The sequence below is a fragment of the Acomys minous genome (assembly GCF_964271855.1).
Source record: "Acomys minous genome assembly, chromosome: 6".
NCBI lineage: Eukaryota > Metazoa > Chordata > Mammalia > Rodentia > Muridae > Acomys > Acomys minous.
Window position 1 is genome coordinate 102,010,599 of NC_140487.1, and position 27,193 is coordinate 102,037,791.

Below are 27,193 nucleotides of genomic sequence, written 5' to 3' on the forward strand. Positions count from 1 at the left end.
GGCTTAAAATAAGGGAAGCAGTTTAGAGATAGGCTTGCTTTAAAACCGTTTTGGCTTTGGGTTTATTATTGTGTGTGGATGTGCATGATGCATGTGTGGGCATGTGGGAGGCCAGAGGACGTGGTAGAGTCCGCTCTCTTCTCTGGTGGCTTGTATGGCAAGCATCTTTACCCAATGAGATAGGCCAATTTACAGTTGGTTAATTCAGTGATGTTCTCAAGGACTTAGATTTCTAGGGCTGTAGCTCAACGGTAGAACACTTGCCTATCATGCATGCATGAGGCCCCAGAGCCAACTGCCTGTGCTGAAAAAACAAACAAACAAACAAACAAACCAACCAAAAAACAAAAACCAAAAATCAAGGACCTAGGCTCTCAACTCTGCCATCCTTGATGTGGGCTGTTTTCATGCTGGTTTGCGGGTGTGTGCTTATTCCCGCTGCATGGCGAGTCTTCACACCACATAAACAGCACCTCTCCTCATGTTGCTACTGTAGTGTGGCCAATAAGCACAGAAGTTGGCAATTTAAAGCCCTGTAATCCCAGCACCCAGGGAGGCAGAGGCAGGTGGATCTCTTGAGCTCGAGGCCAGCCTGGTCTACAGAATGAGTTCCAGCACAGCCAGGGCTACACAGAGAAACCCTTTCTTGAAACAAACAGAACAACAACAAAAGCACTGGCTCACTAATGAAGGTGAGTTCCTAGCTCTGGGTCTCCCATAAAGCGATGGTCACACCACCAGCCAGGCCTAAAGCCATCTGAAGGCTGGACTTGCGCTGAAGCAACCCTTTCCAAGTCTAGTCCCCAAACTGCTGCCAGGGGCTTCAGTTTCTGGGTATATGGGTCTTCTATAGGGACACCTTTTTTTTGGGTGGGGGGGGAGGTGGTGAGGTGAGTTTTCAAGACAGGGTTTCTCTGTGTAGCCGTGGCTGTCCTGGACTCACGGTGTAGACCAGGCTGGCTTGGAACTCACAGCGATCTGCCTGCCTCTGCCTCCTGAGTGCTGGGATTAAAAGCGTGCACCACCATGCCCAGTTTTCGGACTCTTCTTTTTTTTTTCTTTTTTCTTTTTCTTTTTTTGGTTTTTCGAGACAAGATTTCTCTATGTATCCTAGGCTGTCCTGGACTCACTTTGTAGACCAGGCTGGCCTCGAACTCACAGCGATCCACCTGCCTCTGCCTCCCGAGTGCTGGGATTAAAGGCGTGAGCCACCACGCCCGGCACCCGGACTCTTCTTCTTAACCAGCCTTCCTCCAGCCAGAATGACCCAAGAGCAGGAAAGCAGCCAGGACAGGGGCGTTGGCCGAGTAGCCCACCATTCCTTCTGCTGTGTTCTACTGGCTACTCAGTCCATCCCAGTTACAGCATGGGAGGAGGCTGTACAGAGGGTGAGCACGAGGTGATGCTGGAAGGTCATCTGCCACACAGGAGTTCTTTATAAAAGTGAGGTGGCCTTTCCCAGCAGGCTTTTCTTCACACCTGCTGGCCCAAACAATCACATGCACATGTGGAAGCCAATCACCCACTCACGGGGACTCCAGGATCATAATTTTTGGCCCACTGAAATCATGACTCACTGCCCAGAGGTGGGCTAGGAGCGGCCTCTGCTTGAGGGTGGGTCAGTGCTAGGAAGACCCTGGCTACCTGGAGAGATGGAGTCTAGCAGGAATGAGGGAGGGGCCACAAGGGGGATGTTGAGCACACAGCCCACGGTGCCCATGGCGCTCACAGAGTAGAAGTTCCACAAACACAAAGCCTATGTCTTTTCGTACTACTGTACTTCGAGGGGGCAGCCCAGTGCCTGTGTGGTTATGTGCAGTGATTACTATCTGTTGAAGGAAAAAAGTGAACAAATCCCTAACTGACCAGAAGCTGGGGGGGGGGGGCACAGAGGGAGAAGTGGGGTGCAGGGTTGAGGATGGCTGCCACTGGAGGGGTAGCCAGCCCCAAGCCCTAGGCTCCTTAAGGTCTCAGAACTCAAGCCACCTATCTGTTGCTACCCTCACCCCCCAGGTCCAAGGACGCAGAGGTTTGGCAGAATTATTCTCTCTTTATTTCTGGAGACGTCTGATCAGATGTAATAACACTGATTCCAGGCGAGGAGAGGGGGGGGGCGTTACCCCAGAAGTAACCAGTTTTCTGTGGCCCAACGTGGCCCCCTCCATTCCCAGACCCCCCTCGGTTACAGCTAAATAGAGGAAGACCGTCCCAGGGGAGCCAGGGGAGGAGGGACGGCCTCCTGTACCCGCCTCCTCCACGCAGAGGTGTCTGAGCACAAGCTATTTACAGTATTCACATCCACTGTAACCCACCATACCAAGGCAAATACTACAAGTGGTCCTTCCCCAGGAGGGAGGCCAGAGAGGCTATGAGTGTATGTGTGTACGGGGAAGACGGGTGTCTGCGCGCGTGAGCACACGAATGCACTGAGGGGCAGGACCTTCTTTCAGCCAAAGACATATCAGTCTGTAAGGTGCAGATTAAAAACAAAGAGGACCCCACTCCCGCAGGGGGGCCCAGGCCACTTCCGTTCTTTGTTCTCTTTCTCTTCCAGACACCCATGAGCTGATACGGAGGAACCTTCACAGCTGCACCCGGGTCCAAGGCAAGTGCTTAAAGGACTTCTGAGGGGAAGGAGAGGGGGAAAAGATCAGGGCTGGGGAGCCCCAGGTAGGGATGGGTGGGATGTGGTTGGGTCCAAGAACCAGGGTTCCTACAGTCCCTACCTGTGACCTGTGGGGACTGCACCACTGCCTTCTTGAGGAAAGCTTCTGCCTCTGCAAATGGGAGGAGTCCCTCTGGTGTTCGACCCAGACCCTTGTCCCCAGCGGTTCCCTTTGGGGAGAAGCCGTTCTCCTGGTGTGCGGGGAGAGGCTGCAGGCCATTGACCAGGGAGCCTGCCATCTCCTTACTTGGCAGGCTGTGGATATAGGGATTCAGGGTTAGTACCTCACCTCCCTTGGGAAGCCCAGAGCAGTCCATAGCTGCCTGCCTGGCTCAGAGTCCCTGGGGTTGGGGGGATGGTACCTCCATTGTGGCTCCTGGGGGCCCAGCTCCTCTTTCTGCACAGAATCTTTCTGTAGCCCAGAGGGCCGAGTCTCTACAGCTTTCACAGGGTCTATTGGCAGCGAAGAAATGGCCATCGGTTAGGGGCTGTCCAAGCTCAGGGGTGACCAGAGCAAAGGGAATGAGGACAGTCAGGGCTTTACCTGGGCTGGAATTGTTGGCTGTGGTCTCCTTCCCGTCCGGCTTCTGCTTTGAAGAGGAAAAACCATTAGGTCCAGGGCTACACGGACCCATTTAATGCTGAACTCCCTCTCTCGGCCTCCCACCGCATTCTCCCTAGACTCTGGAGGCTTTTCCGTAACCTCTGTTTTTCACCCTAGCCCCCGTTCCTCAACCTGAGAATCCTGACCTTGGTTTCAGTGGCTTCTGACTTCCGAGTCCTCTTCATTATCTCCTCGAGCCGCTGTGTGGAAGAGGCCCCACATCAGTCAGGACCAAGCCCAGACCCAATCCTTAGTTTCCCACCGGCTACCCCTATTCTAGAGCCCAGCCCTTGCTATCTTCTACAAATCCAAGCCTGGTTCCCTGGTTCCAGACCCAGGCCCCGCCCCCAGCAAAGGCCCGCCCTTGGCAAGGCTCCGCCCCCAGGCCCCACCTGCCCAGCACACCTTTCTTCGTTCCTGTCTCTCCTGTTCCTCCTTCTGGAAGTGCTTTTCCCGCTCTAGGCGCTGGCGCTCAGCTTCTTCCCGGGACCGAGCTTCGGCTTCCTCTTTCTGCGAAAGACCTCCATAAGCTTTGGGCTCCAAGCTTCAGCCTTCCCTCCCTGCCAAACCTCCTTAGAGGCAGCCAAGATCTGCCCGCCTGCCCGCCTGGCACCTGCTTCTGCAGCCGCTCCTGCTCCTCCTGCTCGGCCTGTGCCTTCTCTCGAGCCTCCTGCTCCTCCCGCCTCCGGGCCTCGGCCTCACGTTCTGCCCGGGCCTCAGCCTCCCGCGCCAGCTGCTCCTCCCGCAGTCGCCTGGAGGAGGCAGGAAACTCAAGTTTGGTCTGCGCCTCTACTTCAGGTGCTACAGGGGCTCTCACAGTCCCTGAGGTCATACTTACTTGTCCCTTTCAGCCTGTAGCTTCCGCTCCTGTTCTTCCCGTTCCCTCTGTTCCCGAGCCTGGCGCCGCTTCTCAGCCAGAAGCCGAGTGGCTTCTTCTCGGTCTGTGGTGCCGGCCATGGGTTTGCTAGGAGTCACCGGAGGAGCAGCGGTAGGAGGAGCAGTTGGGACAGAGATGTCTGGAGGAAGATCCAAGCCCAGGAGTCAGTACACACCGGTGCAGGCACCCCCATCACCCCTGCATGCTTTCAGGACCTCAGTGACCCACTCATTCAATTGCTGCCATTACGGTGTCTGAGACTTGGCCCTTTTATGGGCAAGAGAGCCCTCTTCCTGTCCGTTACCACCAGTGTCTCAGGTGGTCCACTGCCCACACACAGAGAAAAGATGGTACCTCTGCCCTGGCCACCCTGGCTTCCTGTGTACCTGCAGGGATTTCTGTTGAGGACTGCTCCTTCTGAGGCTGGGCTGGGCTGGGTGAGGGTGCTGGTGAGGGCGCTGGTGAGGCTGGGGCCGCTGGCTCCTTCTCGGTTCTGCTTTTGCTGTGGTTCTTATCCTCAGCAGGCCCTGATGGGCTGGGGCTCTCTTTTGCCTCCTCCTTCCTCCGAACCCTCCCCTTAGGTGATGCAGTGTTGCCTCGGGGGGACGGTGGTTTTGGAGGAAGGGCATGGCCTGGTCCTGGGCTGGGGCAGGGGGAGGCAGGTCTGTGCCAGGTTGTAGAGGGAGAGGATGGCCGGGCCTTGGACTTAGGGCTAAGAGAGAAGAAAAGCTTTAGAACCAGTGGGCAGAGCACATGGGCAGGCACTTCCCTCCCCTAACACATCGCTTCTTTGGGGGAAGTGTTCCCTTTAAAAAAAAAAGTTATTTATTATTCTGTGGGATGTACACGTGTGAGCATGCAAGCGAAGTTGCAGAGGCATCTTTGTGGAGACGGTTCTTTCTTTCCGTCTTTACATGGACTCCAGGGGTTTAACTCGGGGCACAAGGCTTGCAAAGCCAAGGCCTTTACTCATTGTGCTGTCTCACCAGCCTCCATGTGTTACCTTTGCAGGCTGCGCTGCGTCTGCCTGCAAGTGTATTCACTCCCAAAGTGTTATCATTTCCTCTTAGCGCATATATCCCAGTTTGTAATCACAAATTCATTACTGAGAGGTTTTTGATTAACATCTGTCTCCCCAGCAGCATGTAGACTAAGTAGAGCAAAAACTGGGCTTGGCTTTAGCTCATCAAAGTATTCTCAGCACCTCAAAACCACCCCATAAGAGCTGGTGACTCATTCACTGATCAAGTACGTACTGAGTTTTAGTGTTACTGATTCAGGAGCTGGCGGAGGTGGGGGTGAGGGTGGGGGTAGGGACCTCAATAATAATAATGATGATGATGATGGAAAGAGAAAAAAAGGGGGTTAGTTGAGGATGAAGGAAAGAAGAAAAAAGAAAAAGTGAAAGTCTAAGGCAGAAAGACAGCTAGAGGTTTGTGGCTAGCCCAGTTGCCCATTTCGTTCAAGGGCATCCTGGGCTACATAAGGAGATCCTGCCTCACAAAAACAAACCAAACAACAATACAAGGGCCAGAACTGTTTTACAGTTGGTAAATGCTTGCTGAGCATGCACACAGCCCCGTAATGCCAGCACTTGGGAGGTAGGGGCAGAAAGGTCATGCATTCAAGGCCATCATTGGCTATATAGCTAATTAAAGGCCAGGCGAGGATGCATGATATTCTTGCTGAGCAAACCACAGAAAACGGACCAGTGAGATGGTTCAACAGGTAAAGGTGGTTGCCATCAAGCCTGACAACCTGGGTTTAATCTCTGGACCTACATGGGAGAGTGAGAACTCATTCCCAAGAGTTGTCCTCTGGCCTACACACACACACACACACACACACACACACACACACACACTGGGAAGGTGTGATGGCACAGGTTCATTGTAACCCCAGCAACTTTAGTAAAATCACAGGTTCAAGGCTGGGCAATTTAGTGAAACATTATCTTCAAACAAACAAACAATGGCCTGGAGGTAGTGATGCGGGCTTTGAATCCCAGCATTTGGGAGGCAGAGGCAGAGGCAGAGGCAGGCAGATCTCTCTGAGTTCTGGGGTAATCTGGTCCGTAAAGCCAAGGGTACACAGAGAAATCCTGTCTTGAGAAACCAAACCAAACAAACAAAAACAAAGCTACAAAAAGGACTGGATATATAGCTCAGTGATGGAGTGCTTCTAGGAGGTCAGGGAATCTATTCCAAGTATTGAGCTCATGTAGTTAAGAATATGATAAGGGCTCACGAGTTGAAGCATCTGTCTCAAAAACAAACAAACAAACAAAAAACAAAACAAACAAACAAAACCTGGGAGGAGGGAGAAAAAAGAGCAAAGAGAAGGGAGAGAAATGAAAACAGGAAAACGGAAAACCTGTCCTTTAGTAACTTAAAGCATTTGAAATTAACTGACAGATGAGGTGCGCACGGAGTCCTGCCCACCTAAGCTCAGCGCTGGCGGAGAGCCGAGGTCTCACAGATGCTGGCAGCGACTGGCGCTTCTTGAGGCTGCGCTCGCGGGCCAGGGCGCTCTTTTCCTTCTCGTTTTCCCGCTCCTTGTCCTTCTTCTCCTTTTTCTGCACCTGGCAGTGAGTGTTGAGAGAAGACAGAGGAGAAGTGAGCGGTGCCCCTGCTCCAGCCTAGACGCGCCTGTCCCCACCTGAGAGCCGTGGTCACTCACCGTCGTGGCTTCCAGCCGGCGGCGCGCCAATGCGGGGCTGCCGCCGGCGCCAGGCTTGCGCCGCTCTGCGCGCTCCCCGGAGGGGGTGCAGCGGTGCGCGCTCCGAGGGGCGCTACAAGGAGTCAGGGGGCTGGCGGAGGCCGAGCGCGGGCACACTGGCACGGCTGCAGAGGGATGAGTGCGGTCGGGGTGTGGCCCAGGCCCGAGGCTGGCCCCAGCCCGGACCCTCGCGGGGCGTCTCCCAGGGCCGCTGCCCCTACCCTGGTCCCTGCCGTTGCGGGGCAGTGTGACCGCGCTGCGACTCCGAGCCAGGAAGGAGAGGGTGGGCGTCATCAGACGATCCACAATGCTGCTCTCCCATGCGCTCAGCTGCAGGCTGCGATCTGGGGGGGGGGAGAACACCAGATAGAGCAGGTCAAGGCGCGAGGAGGCACAGGTGGGGACTTGGCACTGAACCCACGATGAGCCCAAGAATTCAAGAGGTCTGTCAGCTCCCACCCCAAGTCACACGGGGTCACATTTTTATCCCTGAGATCTGGTCCTCCTTTTGCAGACACAGGCAACAACACACTGAGCAAGGGGCTGGGAATATTATCTCAGAGGTAGAGCGCTTGGCTGTCATGCAAGAGGCCCCAGGTTCAATTCCCAATTTTAGAAAGAAGAACAAAACAAAGCAAAACAAAACAAAACAAAACAAAAACCTACTCTAGGCCAACACCCTGCATCACTTCAGGAGTGCTTCCTACTGGTCTCCCTAGGAGAGAGGGCTCAAAACTGTGAGCCGAGGAAGGAGCCATAAGAGGTTCTAGGGAAGATCCAACTGCCTCCTCCCAAGTCCCACAGTAGGGCCTGCCTCTCCTGGTTTCATCATGCTGGTGGCCTGGGGGAGGCATGCTTCCTGGATTTGGGGCAGTGGGGGGGTCCTTGCCCTGAGAGGCAGTTAGACTGGCTGCCCTAGGCCACCCTTCTTGGTCCCTTCAGCTGCTGGGTTATTTTTAAGCTTCGGTCAGGTGGGGTTGGTGCGGCAGCTGATTTGGTTGCTAGGCAACGGAGCAACCAAATAAAAGCTGGAGAAACTTATAAATAACTGGAACCACGGTTCTTTCATATGTAAGCACCAGGGCATGGTGGGAACGCAGGAGCTGTGCCACCTTGGTTGGTCCCAACTTCGGATCCAGCCAAGGCCAAAGCAGGTGCTCTCAAGGCAGAGATGGCAGGGTTGCATGGGCCCTCCAGGGTGGAGCCAGAATACCCCCACCCTAGTAGCCAGGCTAGCCTGGCACACGGGGCGCAGAGCCACCTGCTAAGGTTGGCCCAGGCCAGCTGGCTGTGGTTGGAGATAAAGCTCATTGCCCATTACCACCCCAACCAACCCTTAGCCTAACCTTCTCTTGAGGCCCCTGCCAGCTTTTCTGCCCTCTAAGCCTTTGCCTCTGTTCTCCTCTCCTATGGGACAGGACACTACTGCCACCTGGGCCTCCAGACCCAAATGCTGGGCTCCCCTAAAGGGCACAGAGCCCTGGGTGGAATAGAGTAGCGCTGGAGTATGGGGCTGCAGAGATGAGTATCCTTGCTGGGCTCTGGAGGGGGCTGGCTACAAGGGGCTCTGGAGGGGGGGAAGGCTGAGCCTCTCTTACTTCTACTGGGGGAGTTCCAGAGTGTGGCAGAGGACTTTGAGAGCCGCTTGTTGATTATAGAGTCCACGTGTTTGGGCAGGTTTACTGCCGACACGGAGCACCTGCTCCCACCTGGAGGGGAAAAGACACGGCATTAGGGCCGGGCCAGACGGGAGCCAGGGGGGGCACTGAGGCCTTCCATGCAGGATGCTCTGAGGGCGGGGTGGGAAAGGAAGGATTGAGCAGGCTGGGGGTGGGGTGGGGAGAAGCCTTGACTTGGCCCTGGGAGGGGGAGGGGACAAGGGAGGTGATCAGAAACAACCTTGATTGGGGGTGCCAATGGAAAAGGAGCAGAAGGAAGAAATGGTGGAACATTAGAACTGCTGCCTTCCTGGCCAGACCAAAGGAAGCCATTGCCTAGGGCTAGGTGCTGCAACCCCTCCCCGCAACCACCCCACATTGGCACTTGCTGACACTGCCCAGCCAAGGCGCTATGGATACAACACCCACATACTGGGACAATGCAAAGAGGCTCCTAAACAGAAGACCTACACAGTTCACAGTTGCTTGCACAAATCTACAGACCCACATATTTATCCCGACTCGCCAAGACAAAGACATGCAAACATGGGCAATACAGAGTGTGGTGGATACTTAGGCATGCACATATGGACGTAGACATGCACAGATGAGGAAACACAAGTAAGCTACACACAGGCAGAAACATAATGAAGTAACCTAACCATGACAGGTATGACGGCTTACCATGGGCCAGGCACTGTGCTGGGCACCACATACATGTTACCTCACTTGATCCTCCAAATATCTACCTACAACCTCGGAGGCAAGCAGTGCTGTTATCCCCATTTTACACACGAAGAAAGTGAGGGCTGAGAAGTTAAAGGTCAGTCACACAAGTGTCAGAGTTGGAACCTAAGTTTGACTCAGGAGCCCCGAGGAACGGGAAGGCCACAACACAGCCTCAGAGTGGACTGCACCACAGGTCTATGAGCGCGCACACCGGGAGAGTCACATGGAACACAGAACCTTGTCATTGCATAAAGACGTCCAAGCACAGGGTACATACATGCCAGCAAGGAATCACACCAAAACCCGTAATGTGCCTATATGAAGAAAACTCAGACAAAAAACTACCTTCCAAAACAGAGGGTGACAGTTTTCTTTAAGTGTCCGGGGTCTGCAGGGCATTAAAGTCCTCTTTCTAAATATCACCAATTAACAGTAAACAGACAGGAGCAAAGCATGTTAAGCAACCCCTAAGGTGACAGGTCTGAGGAGCAAACCGAATCCATTTCTGATTTGACAGTGGAAGTCCTTAGGAAAGGATGACTTGGCTACAGACCATTCCAGAAGATACAAGTCACATGAAGCAAGACATGCCCGCTGCAGGGAGTAGCGGGCACTTTGTGTGTAAAGTGCTCCTTTCTCCACCTCGCCAGGCCCCAGCCCTGCCCAGCCACCCACCAGCACTTCCGGCCCCACTCACTGGTCTTACGTCCGGGAGAGCTGTGGTGCAGGGCCCCTGCCCAGGACCAACGCTGTTGCCGGATTTCAGCCCAGGTCTTCTTCACTGACCGCTGGATTGCTGCTTCATAGCGTTCCTGAGGGCCAATGGGGGAAAAGGTCTGGGCTCAGAATCAGCCACCATACCTGAGAGAAAGTCCTTCCCTATTCTAAGCTCTTCCTGACTCACTAGAGGCAACCAAAGTTACTGATCCTGCTGTGATTCAGGACCATATGTGGTAGATCCCTATCCACAGCTCTTGGAGAGCTTTCCATGGGCTTGAGTCACTTCCTGGGTGTATGTGTCGCTCCTCTGAGGATGGGGTGGGACTTGCCTTGCCTGGGGTTCCTGGGCAGGGCCAGGTCTCCCTAGTGCTCAGGGTCCCTGATCTTCGGGCTTTGTTTTCCTTTTTGGCTGAGGCTTCCAGATAGCACTAGGCTGTCGTGTCCTTCCCTCACAGCCTCAACAACGCTCAAGCTAGGCTCTATCCATGTGATGGAAGGACGGGTGCTCACAGACACCCAGCTGCATACATAGAACAGACCTCACTGGCCCGTCAGAGGCACCGTGGGAGCAAATGCATCCTCATGGACATTGTCACACAGGGACAGAGGCCCCGAGGTGAACGCAGATGGAGAGCCGTGTGGACGTGTATACGCACCTCGCTACTACTGCCCAGACAGTGGGCACACATGCGTGTAGACCTGAAGAGCTGCCATCAACATACCTTGTTTTTCTCCAGCTTCAGCCTCTGCCGCTCCTCCAGGGCAGCCCGGCGCTGCTCAGCTTTAAGCCGCTGTTCCTCTAGCCGTCGGCGGCGCTCCTGCAGCTGCTTCTCCCGGAGCACCTTGGCCTTTTCCTCCTTCTCCAGCCACACTGCCTTCTTGGCCGCTAGGGTGGGCAATCAGGGGCATGACCTGAGGCGGGGGGGATTCTGTGCCAGGCCTGGGCCTGACGCTCCTAGCAGTGGTCTGCCACCTCAGCCCTAGGTCAGCCCTTTTCTGCCTGCCTTTGTGAGGCCTCCACTCTCAGATGGCCTGTTCATATTTCAGGGCTTCCTGAAGACTAGCCTAGGGAACTGTCCCCCCTCCCCCCACTGGCTCTCTGGGTGAGACTCTTCCTGCACATGATTTGGGGGGTGGGGGTCTACCAGATAGATTTCAACGTGCAATGGTATACAGATGTTCTCAACCTTCCTGATGCTGCCACACCTAATGTTGTGGTGACCCCCCCCCAAACTGTAAAATGACTTCATTGCTATTTCATAATTGTAATTTTGCTACTATTAGGAAGCATAACGTAAATTTCTGATCTGGGACCCCAGGTTGAGAACCACTAGCTCAGAGCAGGGCTCTGAGGTAAGATACTGACTCTTAGCCATTCACCAGCTCTTAGGCAAGTGACGTCATCTTTCCCAACCTGACTCCTCCTCCAAATGTGCTGAGGACTCAGTGAGATCAGCACACGCACAATATTCCAGAAAGGTCTGAAAGGCCGGTACTACTTACTCACAGGAGGCTGGGGAATGTCGCACACTCACCCAGGTACTTGGCCCGCTCTTCCCGCCGCTCTTTGGCAAGCTTGTGTCTCTCTCCTGCCTTCTTTACATCTGAGCAGAGGGAAGGAGGACAGAGTCAAAAGGTGTGTTGGGACTTTGGGCTTATCTCCACCCTCACCCCACCCCACCCCACCCCACCCCACCCTCCTGTCCTCATCCTCCGTGGCAAGAAGACTATGTGACCAACCCCCAGGGCCGACACTGGGGACTGTACACACCTTGCTTGGTTGGAGGGCTGTCGGAGGCTGGCACTGCTGTTGGGGATGGCTGGCTGCTCCTTCGAGAAGACCTGGCATCCCGTGGGCCTGAGGCTGGAGGGGTGGGTCCCCTGCTTTTTGCTTCCGAGGATGGGGAGTCTTCCTGTGGGAGAGGTGGCCGAGGCGAGATGTGCCCAGTGGGATTCTCCGGTTCCAGTGGGAGCGGCTTAGGATTAGTGGCGTTCTTCATGGCAGGAGGGGTGTCCGGCGGAGTGTCAGGAACCAAGGCTGACATCGGTGTTGGTGGCGGTGGAGGGGAAGGGTCACCTTCTGGAGAAGGTCTTGGCTCTGAGGGGATCCTGGCTACCACAGCTGAAAGATCAGGACAAGAGAAGAGGGAGGGTCAGAGTGTACATGTGCACTGTCAATTCACACAGTAATCTGCCCTGTCCAGTGGATTCATTCATTCATTCATTCATTCATTCATTCATGGATATTCTATGCCTGTGCCAGGCTCAGTATATCCCAGGCAGTAACGGCATAACAGGAGAGCACAGCCAGGACTCCTGCCTCTAGGGAGCTCACCCTCCAGGAGGGCAGACAAATGGCAGCAGCGAGGAAGGAGCACACACACAGCGTACAGCTGACTCGGTTAACCTGGCGGGAAAGAAGTGCCGACTGAGCTGTGCTCTAAGGATAAGCTGGAGTTGGCAAAGGAAGGAAAGGGTCTGCCGGGGAAGAGCTGGCTGCAGAGGGGCAGATGGAGCACGGTGTGCTGGAAAAACAGAGGGCAAGTTTGCAGCGCCAAACGGTGATCGTTGGTTCCTATGCCCCAGGCCCCTTTAGTATAGTACTACATTTATTCATTGGTGTGCATGTGTACGAGGAAGCATGCCATGGGGTGTGTGTGTGTGTGTGTGTGTGTGTGTGTGTGTGTGTGTGTGTGTGTAGGTCAGAGAACTTGTGAGAGCTGGTTCTCTCCTTCCTACACGTGCATCCTGGGGACAGAACTCAGGTCAGCAGGCACTCAGGCTGGTATTCTACCCGCTTAGCCATCCTGGAGCCTACCAATCACCTTTCTGCTCTACCTCTGGTCACACTGTCCAACCCAAAGTCTGGGTCACAGAGTGTGCCGGGTCTGGGCGTGTGGGGCCAACCAAGAGGAAGGGCAAAGCATGGTACCTGTGGGATATTTGAAGGCCAAACACCAAAGCCATCAATGGGATAGACAACCAGCTACAGACATGCTGGTCCATAGCCTTTTCTCCCAACTCACCCTGAGACTTATTCTTTGAAGATATGAATATTAAAGCTGGAGAGATGGCTCAGTGGTTAAGAGCACTTATTACTCTTTTTTGCTTTGTTTTGTTTTGTTTCTTTTGAGACAAGGTTTCTCTGTATAGCTCTGGCTGTCCTGGAGCTCATTCTGTAGACCAGGCTGGCTTTGAACTCACAGAGATCCACTTGCCTCTGTCTCCCGAGTGCTGGGATTAAAGGTGTACACTATCACCGCCCAGTGAGCACTTGTTATTTGTGCAAAGGACCTCGGTTCAGTTCCCAGCACTCACACGGTGGCTCAAAACCATCTGTAATGCCAGTCCCAGGCCACCAGGCACCCATGCGGTGCACACACACAGACAAAATACTCATATACATTAAATAAACAAATCTTTTAAAAATATATGATTAAGATATGAATATTGGACCTGGGCTGTGGAGGTGAATGCCTTTAATCCCAGCACTTGGGAGGCAGAGGTAGGTGGATCTTCTGTTGAGTCTGAGGCCAGCTTGGACTACAGAGTTAATTCCAGGACAGCCAAGGCTACACAGAGAAACCCTGTCCTAAAAAAAAACAAAACATGGGCTCAGAGGTTAAGAGCACTGACCGCTCCTTCAGAGGGCCTGAGTTCAATTCCCAGCAACCATCTATAATGTAACCTGATGCCCTCTTCCTACTTGCAGATGTACATGTAGACCACTGTATAAATAATCAATAAATAAATATTAAAACAAAACAAAACAAAAAAAAAACCAGCCAGGCAAGGTGGCACATGCCTTTAATCCCAGTACTTGGGAGGCAGAGGCAGGCGGATTGCTGTGAGTTCAAGGCCAGCCTGGTCTACAAAGTGAGTCCAGGACAACCTAGGCTACACAGAGAAACCTTGTCTCAAACAACAACAACAACAACAACAAACCCAAAACAAAAACAACAATACAACAACAACTCCCCCACAAAAGAAAAAAACAACAACAAAGCCCAGATATGAATATTGCTAAGCACGGTGGTGGCACACATCTTAATTAAAGAAGGCTAAAGCAGGAGGATTGCTGTGAGTTCAAGGTCGGCCTGGCTACATGATGAGTTTGAAGTAAGCCTGTGTTAAATAGTGAGGCCTCCTCCCCCCACCCCTCCCCCACCCCTCCCCCATCCCCATGCACGGTGGCTTACACGGGTAATTCAGCACTTGTAAGGCTAAAGGGGAAGAACTGAAGGGCAGCCTAGCTACACAGAGAATTCTACACCAGCTTGTCTCATAGAGAGAACTTGTTGAATACACATGTGTATACACTCCTGTGTGCATGTCACACCAAAGGCCGGGTTAAAACAGATGTCAGCCCTGTTTGAATTTTGCCATCTCAAGCCAGGGAGCTCTGGTTTCCCGTGTGTGCAATGGGCACAGTGGACCTAGAAAACTGCTTCTCCTTCCCTGCTCTATAGGTCTTGAGTCACCCCTGGCTCTCTGAGAGAGGACAGCCCTTATACCACCTGCAAGGAGCCCCTGGCCACTCCCTCAGTAGTTAGTGAGGACACAGCGGTGACAGATGGGAACATTTTCGCTCTTCCTGGGACCTCTGCCATACTAAGTCCTCTGTCCTGGGAACTGGCTCTCTCAGGATAGGTGAGCCTCTCATGCCTGAGACAAGTTGTGTGCAGGGAGGAGACACACCCAGGACTGTCTGGGACTCTAGAGACCTTCTTCTGGGACGCAGACATCTAATAGTTTGGGCTCAAAGCCAGACAGTATACCAGCATGGACCCTGGTTTCCCTGAAGACCGGGTGGCCATGAACAGTTGCAAACCTGCTGTGTGCTACAGCTGCTCCTGTGTAAAGCCTGGCTACTACCTACGTCACGGCACCGCAAGGTTCAAAATAGCACTGAGATTCACACACACACGAATGAGGCTGGGTCTCTGCGTAGCCCTGGCTGTCTGAAACTTGTTATGTAGATCAGGCTGGCCCCAAACTTAGAGAGCTCCTCCTGCCTCTGCCTCCCAATGCTAAGACTAAAGCGTACACCGCCATTAATGTTCACGTCTTACTGAGAGCCTGCTGAATGTTCTAGCTCTTTACATGCCCTAGTTCTCACTGTTCATGAAGGGGACGTTAACACCTCTTTCATAAAGACGGAGAAAGGAAAGCGCAGACAGAATAGGGAGAGTCTTTTTGGTTAAACCTTCTTCAAGACCGGGCCTCACTATGAGGTCTAGCCTGGCCTTATGAGAACTGCTGTCCTATTGCCTCCTTTTTTTTTCAGTGCTGAGATGCCAAGCTTGTGTCATCACATCCAACTTTGAGATCATGTGGCTAGTAAGCGACTCGACCTGGATTTGAACCCAGTGTCACTGGCCAGCAGTTCTCAACCTATGGGTTGTGACCCCTGCAGGGGTCATCTATCAGATATTTACATTATGATTCATAACAGTAGCAAAATTACAGTCATGAAGTAGCAGTGAATTTTTTTTTTTTTTTTTTTTTTTTTGGTTTTTCAAGACAGGGTCTCTCTGCGTAGCCTTGGCTGTCCTAGACTCCCTTTGTAGACCAGGCGGTCCTCGAACTCACAGAGATCTGCCTGCATGTACCTCCCAAATGCTGGGATTAAAGGCGTGCACCACCACGCCCAGCACAATGCAATAATTTATGGTTGGGGTCGCCACAAGATGAGGAACTGTATGTTAAAGGGTTGCAAGCATCAGGAAGGTTAAGGACCACTGCTCTAGGCTCTTCTCCACAGACCTCTAGCATTAACATAAAACAGTATGAGGGATGATATTAGGCAATTATGGTACCCCAGGTTCCTACCTTCTCCCCATCACTCTTTCCTACCCAGTTTCTTGGGCTGCAGGCAAGAGCCCCAACTGAGGCCTTTGCCTTTCCTCAACCCTGCCAGCCCCCTAACAGGTGACCCAACTCTTTATACCGTCTTAGACGTCCCTAGTCACTTCCTAGCCAGGTGTAAATTCCTTAACTAATGTGACCAGGCAACACTAGCGGCATCCACTCAGGGGAGCCTTGCTACTGGGGGATACAGTCCCTCACTGCAGAGACGAGGCAAGCAAAGTTCCTCCCCTGAAAGGAGTTGCTCATCCTCCTTAAAGTAGTTATTTGGTGCAGTAGGATTTGAACCCAGGGCTGCCTGAGGCCAAAGCTTGGGTGTGCAAGTCTTAGCTTAAAGGCCGAGGGTAAGGCTTGTGTAGTGTCCCTTCCTCAAGAACCTGTGTGTGCTAACAGGTGTCACAAGGAAATTGGTAGGCGGGTGTTTTGTCTACACCCAGGCAAATCACACCCACCAGGTAAGACTGTGACTGTCTAAGCCGGGCTTGACTATGGAGATAAAGAGCAGCTGGGAGGAGCGAGGCACACAGCATCAGATGTGGTCAAGGTCAGGGGCTGTAGGAGCCGGGAGGCTGATCCATCAGTGTGGGAACCCTGAGCCACTTTTGCCTCCTCAAGCTGCACCTAATCCCAGAGAAGCCATCCACTTCCCCTCTGCCAGATCTCCTCCAGGTCAGGCCTTCATCCTGGGCCTTGACACATTTGTTCTCTGCGAGGTCAGCAGGCACCTCCAGGCCAATCATTCCGAGAGCTGGTTGTCTGTCTCCTTCTTACTTGACCTATCAGACATACAGACACAGCCAGCTCTGTGGTGCTTCTCGAAACCCTTGCCTCTTTCAGCTGGAGTGGAGACACACACTTCAGGGTTGGGCTTTCTGTCTGCTTTGCTGGCTGGGATTTGTGTCTCCTTTGTCGGCCCCTCCCTGACTTCCTAACCTTTCTGTGCTGCTGTGTGCCCCAGGGCTGTCAGGAGCTCACCTCTTCTCGGTCCCCACACTCTGAGGTGACATCATCCAGACTTCATCCCTGTGCTGACAGCAACCAAATTTGTTTCTCCAGCCCAGACATCTCCCCGGAGGACCAGTTTCACTCCTGTAACTAACTCCCTACCTGACACCCTGGATGTTTCATAGATGCCCTAAATTTAACCACGCCCCATCTCAGCTTTTCCCAGCTCAGCTCTCACAGCTTCTTAGACCTTGGAGTCATTTCAGACTGTCTAATCTCAGCAAAGCTTTGGGGCTTTATTTTCAGAATATACCCCACTTTTCACTGCCTATCACCTTGGCCCAGATACCTTGGTTTTATTCCAAGCACGCGCGCGCGCACACAGACACAGACACAGACACAGACACAGACACACACACGCTCTTTTCTCAACACAACAGCTGGGAGAAGATCCATAGATAATAAGATCATGCTGGGTGGTGGTGGCGCACGCCTTTAATCCCAACACTCGGGAGGCAGAGGCAGAGGATCTCTGAGTTCGAAGCCAGCCTGGTCTACAAATAGAGTCCAGGACAGTAAAGGATACACAAAAAAACCCTGTCTTGAAAAACAAAAAAACAAAAAACAAAAACAAAATAATAATAATAATAATAATAATAATAATAATAATAATAATAATAGTAAGATCACATCACACCTTTCCTGAAATCCTCAGAACACACCCCATTTCATGAAGATAAGAACCCCAAGTGGCTACCATGGTCAACAAGGATCTCCAGAACTCCCCCTCCCTCTGCAGCCTGTTACTACTTCTCCTGGAGTTCAGTCTTGGCCTTCCAGCTGCCTGGGGCTGCAATCTGTAAGCCCTCTGTGGGAAAATCTTTATCCGTAGATTCAGGTAGGCTCATTCCCCTCACCCCTCCAGGTCTCGTTTCTCAGGGAGGCCGGCCTTGACTTCAAACTACAAACTGGATGGCCACTGAGATGGCTCAGTGGGTAAACACGCCTGACAACCAGAGTTTCATCCCTGGGGGTCCCATGGCATGCTGTCATTCAGACCTTCGTGTACACACACACACACACACACACACACACACACACACACACACACAACAATAAGCTACATTCTATGTACGTATTAACCTCATTTTTTTTTTCAGTACTAGGGCTTGAACCCAGAACCTCTGACATACTAAGCAAGCAGTCTACCACCAAGCTGGATCCTCAACTTTTGCCACTTTTTATTTTGAGTCAGAGCCTCACTGACTCACCCTGCCTGATTCTGAACTCACTCTAAGAGAAGAAAGAGCCCAGGCAGGCCTTGAAATTTTGATTCCCCCTGTCCCAGCCATCTGAGCAGCCGAGGTTACAAGCCTGTGACATCAAGGTTCTCTTCTTTTCCTTTTTTTGTGATTTTCTTTTTTTAAATGCATGTGTATGTGTGTGACATGTGTCCATGTAGGTAGGCCATAAGGGGGCATCAGATCTCCAAAGCCAAAGTTCCTGGTAGTTTGTGGGCCAGCTGACAAGGGTGCTTGAGAACCAAGCGCTGGTCCTCTAGAAGAACAAGGGGAATTTTCCACTGAGCCATCTCTCCAGCCCTTCATTTTGGATTTGTCTATGGTTTTGTAAAATGTAAAAATCATTTTATTCCCAGCAAGGCTTGAAAATGGAGAGGGGCAAAGCAGGGGGGTCTGCCCTCTCTAGTAAAGCAGGATCTTCTATATGTAGCCTAGGCTGATGCCTCCCTCCCTCCAGCCTTAGCCTCCTGAAAAACTGGGGTGACCGGTGGGCAGCACTGCATTTGGTTCACAAACTCCCATTGAAACAGGGTTTCTCTGTGTAGCCTTGGCTGTCCTGGACTCCCTTTGTAGACCAGGCTGGTCTTGAACTCTCAGAGATCCGCCTGCCTCTGCCTCCCAAGCGGTGGGATTAAAGGCCTGCGCCACCATGTCTGGCACAAAACCCCATCTTAACAATATCCCCACTGCTAGCATATGATCCCAGGGGGCACAGCTCTTTGTCTCGTTTTATCTCTAATACCAACAGTACTGGAGACATAAAAACCCTATAAACACTTGGGAAATGAAGAAGCCCCACCCGGGCCTAAGCATCACTATTTCTACCCTGGAGGTCCTCGGAGTCCTCCTCTGTCACACCCTTTCCTAACTCTGTTCTCCACTGAACCCTGGAACCTCAATAGTGTCCCACTGTTTATCCTCTGACCTCTAATCCACCGACCTTTCTTTAAGTTGTGTTAACTATACAAGCTCTTCTTGCCACAGGGCCTCTGCCTGCGCTCTTTCCCTTCTTTTCTTTGTTAACCCTTTCTTCTCCTCTGGTTTAGTCACCATTTCCTCAGAGCGGCATCCCCTGGCTTCTGTGATCGGGCACAAAAATCCTTGATTACACTCAGCTGTGGCTCCACAGACTGACAAGCTTGTTTTTTTGTGTAGTTCTTTCTTCCTCCACTGTGAGGAAGCCCCACAAGGGCTGGGCCACATCTGCTCTGCTCACCGCTGCATCAGCAGCAGCTGCCACAATGCCACGTTTAAGGAGACAGTCAGAATGACAATAAAATGCCACACCGCGAGGCCACCCTAGCCTAAAGCAGGAGCATATGAAGGAAAAAATTTCCCTCCCAAAGAACAGGTCTTTCTGCTGGATGTGTTGGCATAGTCCTTTCATCTTAGCACTGTGAGTTCAAGGCCAGCCAGGTCTACAGAGCAAATTCCATGACAGCCAGGACTACATAGCAAGTTCAAGACAGTCAGAGTTACATAATAAAGAGACCCTGTCAAGGAAACCAAACAAACAAAAGGCCAGACAGATCTATGTGGCTATGTGTTCTGAAGTGATGAACCCTGAGAGGAAGGAAAGGACCCCCGTTTCAGTGAAGTTTGGGTGCTCCCAGGAAAAAGGCATTCAGGTACACACACTTTCACACACACACACACACACACACACACACACACACACACACACACACACACACAAAAGAGTGTTTTAACTCCAGCAGCTGAACAAGAAAAACTTCTCAAGAGGCAGACGGGACACTTGGAACTACTTTCGTGACCTGCCAGGCTGCTGAGCCTGAATACAAATATTCCCTCAGCATTATGCCAGCCCTGACAACACGTCACCAGGATGGCATTATCTGGGACAACTTGTATTAAGCCAAATTCAGTCCCTGCTTAATTATCTATGCAAAATGGTCGATTCTTTTCTGATTATTCACCCCAATCAAATATGATCCTTAGGTTACTTAATCTTATCTTGCTTTTGGACTGTGCCAGGCTAAGAGGCTTTGGCCGCTGCCAGTTTTCCTCTGCTATGTTTGATATTCACCAGAAGTATTTGCTAAGAACTGGATAAGCAATAGATAATTTGTATTTATTTCTTGGCCCAAAGAGCATTTGCAGGTCAAAGGTGCAGGATCTGGTCACACGGTGGTAGCAGAAGGTCCTTCTTTCCAATAGTCCCCAAAAGGCTTCCTGACACCATGGGGGGGGGGGGGTCGGCGTCTGCTGAAAGATGGAGGTCAAGTCCTTCAGTGGGCCTGCCACATGCCACATGTCTGAGATGCCACCTCCTGGCAGTCCTTTCATGCAGGTGTCTCTCTTTGGGTGCCTCAACTCCTACTGGGCCAATGGTCCTTCCTAGCACTGATAACTCAGCCTCAGTCTTCTGCCTGTCATCTCCACCCAGACGAGGCTGAGCTTTAGTCCTTTCTGTCGCACAACCAGGACGTGCCTGACACAAGTAGGAACCCTGCGTCTGATCAGTGAACACCTAAGCAGACAGACGGATGGACAGACGGATGGATGGACACATGTGGGAAATTACCTATACAGTGTGTAGTCAAGCTACACGTGGTGGCAACACACCCGTAGTCCCAGAACTTGGTAGGTGAAAGCAGAAGAATCAACTATTCAAAGCTAGTCTCAGCTACAAGAAACCCTGTCTTAAAAAACAAAGCAAAAGCCAGGAGGTGGTGGTGCACACCTTTAATCCCAGCACTTGGGAGGCAGAGGCAGGCAGGATCTCTGAGTTAGACGCCAGCCTGGTCTATAGAGTAAGTTCCAAGAAAGCCAGGGTTACATACAGAAACCCTGTCAAAAAACCAAACCAACTGGGCGTGGTAGTGCATGCCTTTAATCCCAGCACTCAGGAGGCAGAGGCAGGGGGATTGCTGTGAGTTTGAGGCCCACCTGGGCTACAAAGCAAGTCCAGGACAGCCAAGGCTATATAAGAGAAACCTGTCTTGAAAAACAGAAAGAAAGAAAGAAAGAAAGAAAGAATAAAAGAAAACCAAACCAAGGACTGGAGAGATGGCTCAGTGGTTAAGAACGTCGCCTGCTCTTAGAGGTCCTGAGTTCAATTCCCAGCAACCACATGGTGGCTCACAACCATCTATAATGCGATCTGATACCCTCTTCTGCAGATAAAGCACTCATATACAATAAAAAAAAAAAAAAAGACAAAAACAACCACAAACAAACAGCAACACAGAGAGCACACAGTAAGACATAGGTGCTCCCAGACATAGATTGTTTCTCTAACTCTAAATGTCATGACTGTATCATGGCCCTGCTGGCCTCTGCCAAGCTCTAAGCCATGTTCTCTTATGTCACTCAATACTCGTAACTATCCTACAGGGAAAGTACCAGATATTCCCTTACCTCTTTCCCAGGTAAGATAACTGTTAGTCATATTATATAGATCATTCTGTCAGGGGCAGGGGCAGGGGCAGGGTTTGAACCCCAGGGTTGCCTGATGACAAAATCGTATGTCATGCCGTTTCTGTCAGGTACCATGTCATCATTTCCTCAGGCTCCTACCTGTTCCCTAAGAAGGAAATGATTCGGTGGCTCCCCCCAGGGAGGTTCCCCCACAAAAGTGAAGGGTACAGGTGGGGCAGGCCGGCCCTGAGCTAAGAGCTCTGGAATGCAGGGTAGGCAGGCTCCTGCCCAGGCTGGCCAACAGGAGGCAGGAAGCGAGGTCCCAGACCAAGGAGTGGAAGGGAGGTCCATCTCCAAGGCAGAGCAAAACCTGTGGGGGGTGAGAGCTGAGGGAAGCAGCATTGTAGTCCTGGGAGGGAGCAGCAGGGAAGCAGAGGCTTGGGGCAGACCCAGGGACAAGACAGGTAAACTCCAGTTCCGGCAATAGCTTACACACTGCTGAGGCAGATATACACATTCAGAGCAAAAAGACAGGAGGGAGGGAGGGAGAGAGCACACCCAAGAGAGAAAGCAGACAGCACAGACAAGGGCACGCACCCTGATGAGACATTCTTGTGTCTCTCTCAGGAAACAGACTCAGGAATCAGAATTTCACACACACAGCAACAAAAACAAGCTCTGAAACAGACCCATCTGCATCCACACAGACAGACCCACCACCAGCCAGGTACTCCCTTGGAACCAGAGGCAAAGCCTGGGAAACACAAGCAAACATGCAGAAAGCCAGTTTCCCCAGAGGATTCCTCCAGCCTTGTCCATGTTGCTTCTGCCCTCTTCCTTCAGGGCATTCCTTTACCTGGGGCCAGGGAAGTCTGATTTAAACAAAAAACAAAAAACTGCAGCCTTTAAGGCTTGTGTCAGGCCCAACTGTGTATAACCTCATTAGTTCGTCCCACCTTCTTTTCGACCCTAAGGAGTGGGGTGGTGGTGGTGGTGGTGGTGGTACTATTACCTCACTTTACAAATCAGGAGAACCGATTCTGAGAGTTAAAGACACTTGTTAAGGCCACAAAGCTGGTGAAGGGGAAAGGCGGGGTTTGCACAGATTCAGGTTAACTGCCTCCACCTACCCTCACCCTGCTATCAGATGGGGGCTGCCTCCTCAATTTCTCCTCCTGGAGAGGTGTGGGCTGGAGGAACAAGGACGGCTAGGAAGGACAAAGCCTGAGGGATGCCTGACTGCTGGGCCAGGGACAGGTGTTTCTTCAGAGCAGCATTAGTCCTGGCCTGGGGGAACTAAGCGGTTGTAAGCTTCGCGCACAGTGGGAAAGGCCAGCCTCCCCCAGAGGTAGGAGACAGGGTCCTGAGGCTGTGGCCTCAGTGAGAACGAGCTCCCTGGCAGGACTGGCGGCCATTGTTTCCCAGCCTCCAATCAGGAGCACCCACTTCCTGTTATTTTAGGCGGCAGGAAATGACCCCATCCCGCAGCCCTGGCTCCACCACGTCCCTCCCTCAGCCCGAAGCCCAAAGCCTGGGGAATGGGCCTTTCGCTAGACCATCATCACCACCACCTGAGTCTCCATCCTGACAGGATTCACAGGGGACCCATGGGCTACCAGGTGTCCGCAAGAGAAAACAATCAGGGGTCCCCTGGAAAAGAAACGGGGGGGGGGGGGGGGGGAAGACCCTGTCACTGGCTTTGCTTGATCAGGATAACTCTGTATAAAGATTTGGTGCAGAAACTTCAAATCCTGCCTCTGCCAGTTCCTAGCTGTGTGGCCTTTGGGCAAGCAACTTCACCTTTCTGGATCTCATCTATAAAATGGGGGAGAGCATGAGACCCTACCCATGGGGTTGTCATGAACAAATGAGAGAGTCCACATGAATGGTGGGGGGGGGGGACACAACAGCACCACGTGGGGAGTCTGGAGATCTGGAGAATCACTTCCTCCTTAGGTCCCCCGTCTCCCGACAAGGGGGGAGGAACAGCAGCAGCATGTCCCCTACTCCAAGCTCCTCATTTCCTTTGGGGGAAGAGTTGCAGCTGAGAGGTGATGGAGGCTGTGCCCTGGGGTGCCAGGCAGAGAGCTACCACCAGCCAACAAAGCTGCATTATCTGAGCCTGACTCTCTGACTCCCTCCCTGGCCCAGAGGGGACCCAAGGACATGATTCCCAGCTGCTTGTGGCCTCGGTTCAAGTTCAGACTTGAGACCTGCTCTAACAGCCCTCAAGTGCCACCACTCTAGTCTGGGTCCGACTCTCAAGGGCCCCCCTCCCCTCTTTTTTTTTTTTTCCTCATCTCTGTCCCACTAATAATAGCCAGTGGCCATCCTTAGGGGGAAAAGGGCTAAGCTGGCCCAGGGCCCTTACTCCTCATTTGCATATGCGTGACTGCACTTTAGAGGCTCATTAAAGGCCTCATTACTGAGCCCACCAGTCCAGTAAGGGGGACTGTCAGTGGGAGGTGTCAGCCATGTTGGCCGTGGCATCTATACCCGCGTTCCTTTCGGCCGGTCTCCCCAACTTCTACTCATCCTTTCAGTCACATGCACCCCAATGCTTCCTCCTGCTCTGTGGGGCCTTCCACAAAGAAAATCCATGCGCTGCATCACTATGCTGGCAGGCAAACATAGTGTTTGCCCTTCAGAGAACACATCTGCCTCTTCCACTAAGTCGGAGTAGGTGCTGACTGCATTCACCACCTCAGTACAACCAGCACCCAGCTGACACCTGGTGGGGCCACAGGACAGTGTTTTCTCGTCTGCCACTGCCCTATATCAAGTACAGCAGCCTATGGTCTCCTCTCCAACTGCCTCATATCAGTCTAGAAATCCCTCCTCTGGTGTTCTGTCCTATTTACAACACCCCCTCCCCCCAATTGTAAGTGGTCCACCTCTGGTCCTCAGACCTCTGGCACAATTAGAAATCCTAACTGCGTGCCAGGGGCTAAGAGTGAACTACGCATCTTACTTAAAGAGCCTAATACCTCTGAGGGGGTCACACTTTAGCATCAGTCTTACTTTATGGATGGGAAGCCTGGAGACTCAGGTCAGAAAGCCCCCCCATCATACAGTGGAGGTTATGACGTGGAACTCATTGATTCTCCAGTCTACACTCTAAACTGTTTCCCAATTCCTTCCCTGCCCTTCCCCCCCACCCCCCTCCATAGTTCATGCCTCCCTGCTGGCACCAGCTGTAACGAGCCTGACCACAATAATGGTGATCACACTTTATTGAGGGTGTCTGGTGCCTGCGTGCCAGGTTCCTTTAGGTTCATCGCCTTACATCAACCACGGAGGCTCCTAGCACAAACCCTGGTCCCTGTTTTCCAGGGCCAGGATCTCTGGGTCCAGTGTAGCAGCCAGGAAAACAATTGCCTGGGACTTCCATCCAGGTCTTTTGACTCTAAGGTGGGTGCCACCCTTGTCCCCCACCCTAATGCTGACTGCTGTTTGTGACTGAGCAGTGTACAGGTACCACAGAAGGCACCCAAAGAGGACAGGGTCATGTCACCAACACCAACCCCAGCACATGCTACGGACATGTCATGTACTCCTAGGAAGAAGCCATTGCTTTGGTCACTTTCAGATCCTCAGTATCTTGGGACGCGTTGTGATCCTGACCTAACTTCTCGTGTAACTCCATCTAGACCCCTGTGTACGGGAGAGTCTTCCCAAGCCAGGCTTCTCCCCGCTCACCGGAAGTCAAGCATCCTACCCCTGCCCTCATACGCAGTCTGGGCCACCCACCCAAGTGCCCTAATTATAAACCAACCACTGCCGGGGCTGTGTCACTGCTCTCGCTCAGGTTCTTGTGCACACCCCAGTACCAAGGACTCTCAGGCACAGAGTACCAGTAAGCAGACTATATAGACCAGGCTGGGCCTCCCTAGGTGTCCCCTCTCAGGCTCCACAGAGCCACAAACCCAACCACCCTTTGTAGCCAACTCAGCCTTCAAACCTCCATAATCTTCTGTGTCCTCTTAACACCATCATTGGTCCCCTCCAAGCACCCACGCTGACACGGGGAGGAGCCCACCCACTGCCAAGGAGCCCCACCTCATCCTAGGTGCACTCCGCACCCATAGACACTCTTTCATTCTGGGCCCACACCCCGGGGGGGGGGGGGCAGGGAGATGACCGGATTAGGCTAGGGACTCCCGAGGGGTGTGGGGATAGGGCCACCTCCCCACTGCTGCGTCAGTGCATCAAGACTTGGGTCCTCAGTAACCATGCTTTTCCCTCCCCTTCCAGGAAGAAAGAGTCCTCCCTCCAACACCAGGCCCAACCAGAATTCTGTCCCCACCCCCTCATCAGCTGCTCCCATATCGAATGGGATTTGCAGAAGTCCAGGGCACTGGTGGTTGGTGGGGTGAGGGGCGGAAAGGAGAGCTTTGGTGGTCTAGGGCCTGGAGATTGCGTGTGTGTGTGTGTGTGTGTGTGTGTGTGTGTGTGTGTGTGTGTGTGTGTGTGTGTGTGTGTGTGTGTGTGTGTGTAAAGCATCCAAAAACCTCACTCTGGCGGAATGATGTGGCATGTCGGGAGTGCCATCCTTGAGCCTTTACCTCATTCTACATTGCGACTCCGGCCCAGAGAAGTGAAGTGGTGCCGGCAGGAACAGCAAGATCTACCTCTGTCATTCTTGTCCCAAATCGGACTGGGTGGGCTCTGAAGTAGGCCTGGCTGGCTTCAGGGAAGGCGCCCACTCCCCAGCTCCCGCCCGCGCCCCAAACAATACCGCCTCCCCCTCCCCCTCGCCTTTATCCGGCGGGTTACTTGGCAGCCACAGCTAGAGACCTCCCCCTCATCTCCCTCCCCTCCCGGTCGGCCCGCAACAGCAACAGGCCCTTTGCGCGGCAGCTGGACGGACGCGGTGGGGGCGAGGTCTGGGCCAGGGCCTGGGCGTGGGGAGGAGGGGGTACGAGGGCCTAGCTTCAGTATGCAGGGTTCTAGGACTGAGAATGTGGGCCCCCAACACACATATTAAGGCTAAGGTCACACGTGCCCACGGAGGATGGAGAGAGGACAGCAGCTCCAGCTCAGTAAAAGAGGATCTTCAGAGTCTGGGGTGGATCTCGAAGGAGAGTGGGGGTGGGGAAGAGAGGATGGCACCCCGGGCTGCGGCATAAGGGTCACCCCATCGATTCCCTAGCTGTGTTCCCGCGGATCCGGATGCCCCGTGCGTCCCGGCGCGAAGGTTGGGGGAGGAGGCAGCTGTCAGAAGATGCGTCCGTGGCCCCGAGCCGCGGCGGCCGCCGCAGCCTTTATTTTTAAACTTCTAAGTGGTCAGAGGGCGCGGCGGGGGAGGGGTCCCCGCCCAGCCGGCAGCCTCATCCTTGGCCGCCCCGCCGCTGCTCGCCCTCCCTCCGGCCTTGCTCTCCTGTGGTTCCCGGCTTACCTGCGGGTGCGCCCGGCCCGGACTCCGCACGCGGGCCGCTCTCCATGGCTGCGGCGTCAATGGAGGTTTTGGGGGGTCTCAGCGGCGGCGACGGCGGCGGCCCGAGGCCAGGACGGGGGTCCCGCGGCGCATCCCGCCCAGCCCGCCCAGCGGGCAACGACTTATTGACGGCCGCGCTCGGAGTAGGAGAGGTCGAGGCCGGTGGCTAAGGAAGCTCTTGAGTAGCCGGCCACCCGGTGTCGGTCCTCTGCAAGAGCGATTCTGCTCCTTTGCCCCGCGCCGGCCCAGTCCTGGTCGCGGCCCTACCCTATTGTACAGCTCGGGCTGGG

The 27,193-nt window shown here is 53.1% G+C and overlaps 1 protein-coding gene across 15 annotated transcripts; it reads right to left on the reverse strand.

The window, feature by feature from the left end:
• Window positions 1-2,030: 2,030 nt before the first annotated feature.
• On the reverse strand, window positions 2,031-27,193 carry MAP7D1 (MAP7 domain containing 1). Of its 15 annotated transcripts, none has more exons than XM_084787438.1 (18): window positions 26,865-27,192; window positions 11,743-12,093; window positions 11,507-11,575; window positions 10,694-10,857; window positions 9,958-10,063; window positions 8,463-8,573; window positions 7,086-7,208; window positions 6,826-6,989; window positions 6,588-6,727; window positions 4,533-4,858; window positions 4,108-4,285; window positions 3,883-4,021; window positions 3,675-3,779; window positions 3,416-3,469; window positions 3,210-3,252; window positions 3,028-3,118; window positions 2,727-2,920; window positions 2,031-2,624 (listed from the first exon to the last, which is right to left on the reverse strand). In XM_084787438.1, exons 1-18 carry the CDS (start codon window positions 26,908-26,910, stop codon window positions 2,614-2,616), a joined length of 2,415 nt encoding a protein of 804 aa, XP_084643564.1. In that variant the 5' UTR covers window positions 26,911-27,192; the 3' UTR covers window positions 2,031-2,613. The 15 variants fall into 15 exon arrangements, with proteins under 15 accessions (XP_084643564.1, XP_084643563.1, XP_084643562.1 ...); XM_084787437.1 differs by having other exon boundaries at window positions 9,949-10,063; window positions 26,865-27,191; XM_084787436.1 differs by having other exon boundaries at window positions 4,108-4,288; window positions 9,949-10,063; window positions 26,865-27,191.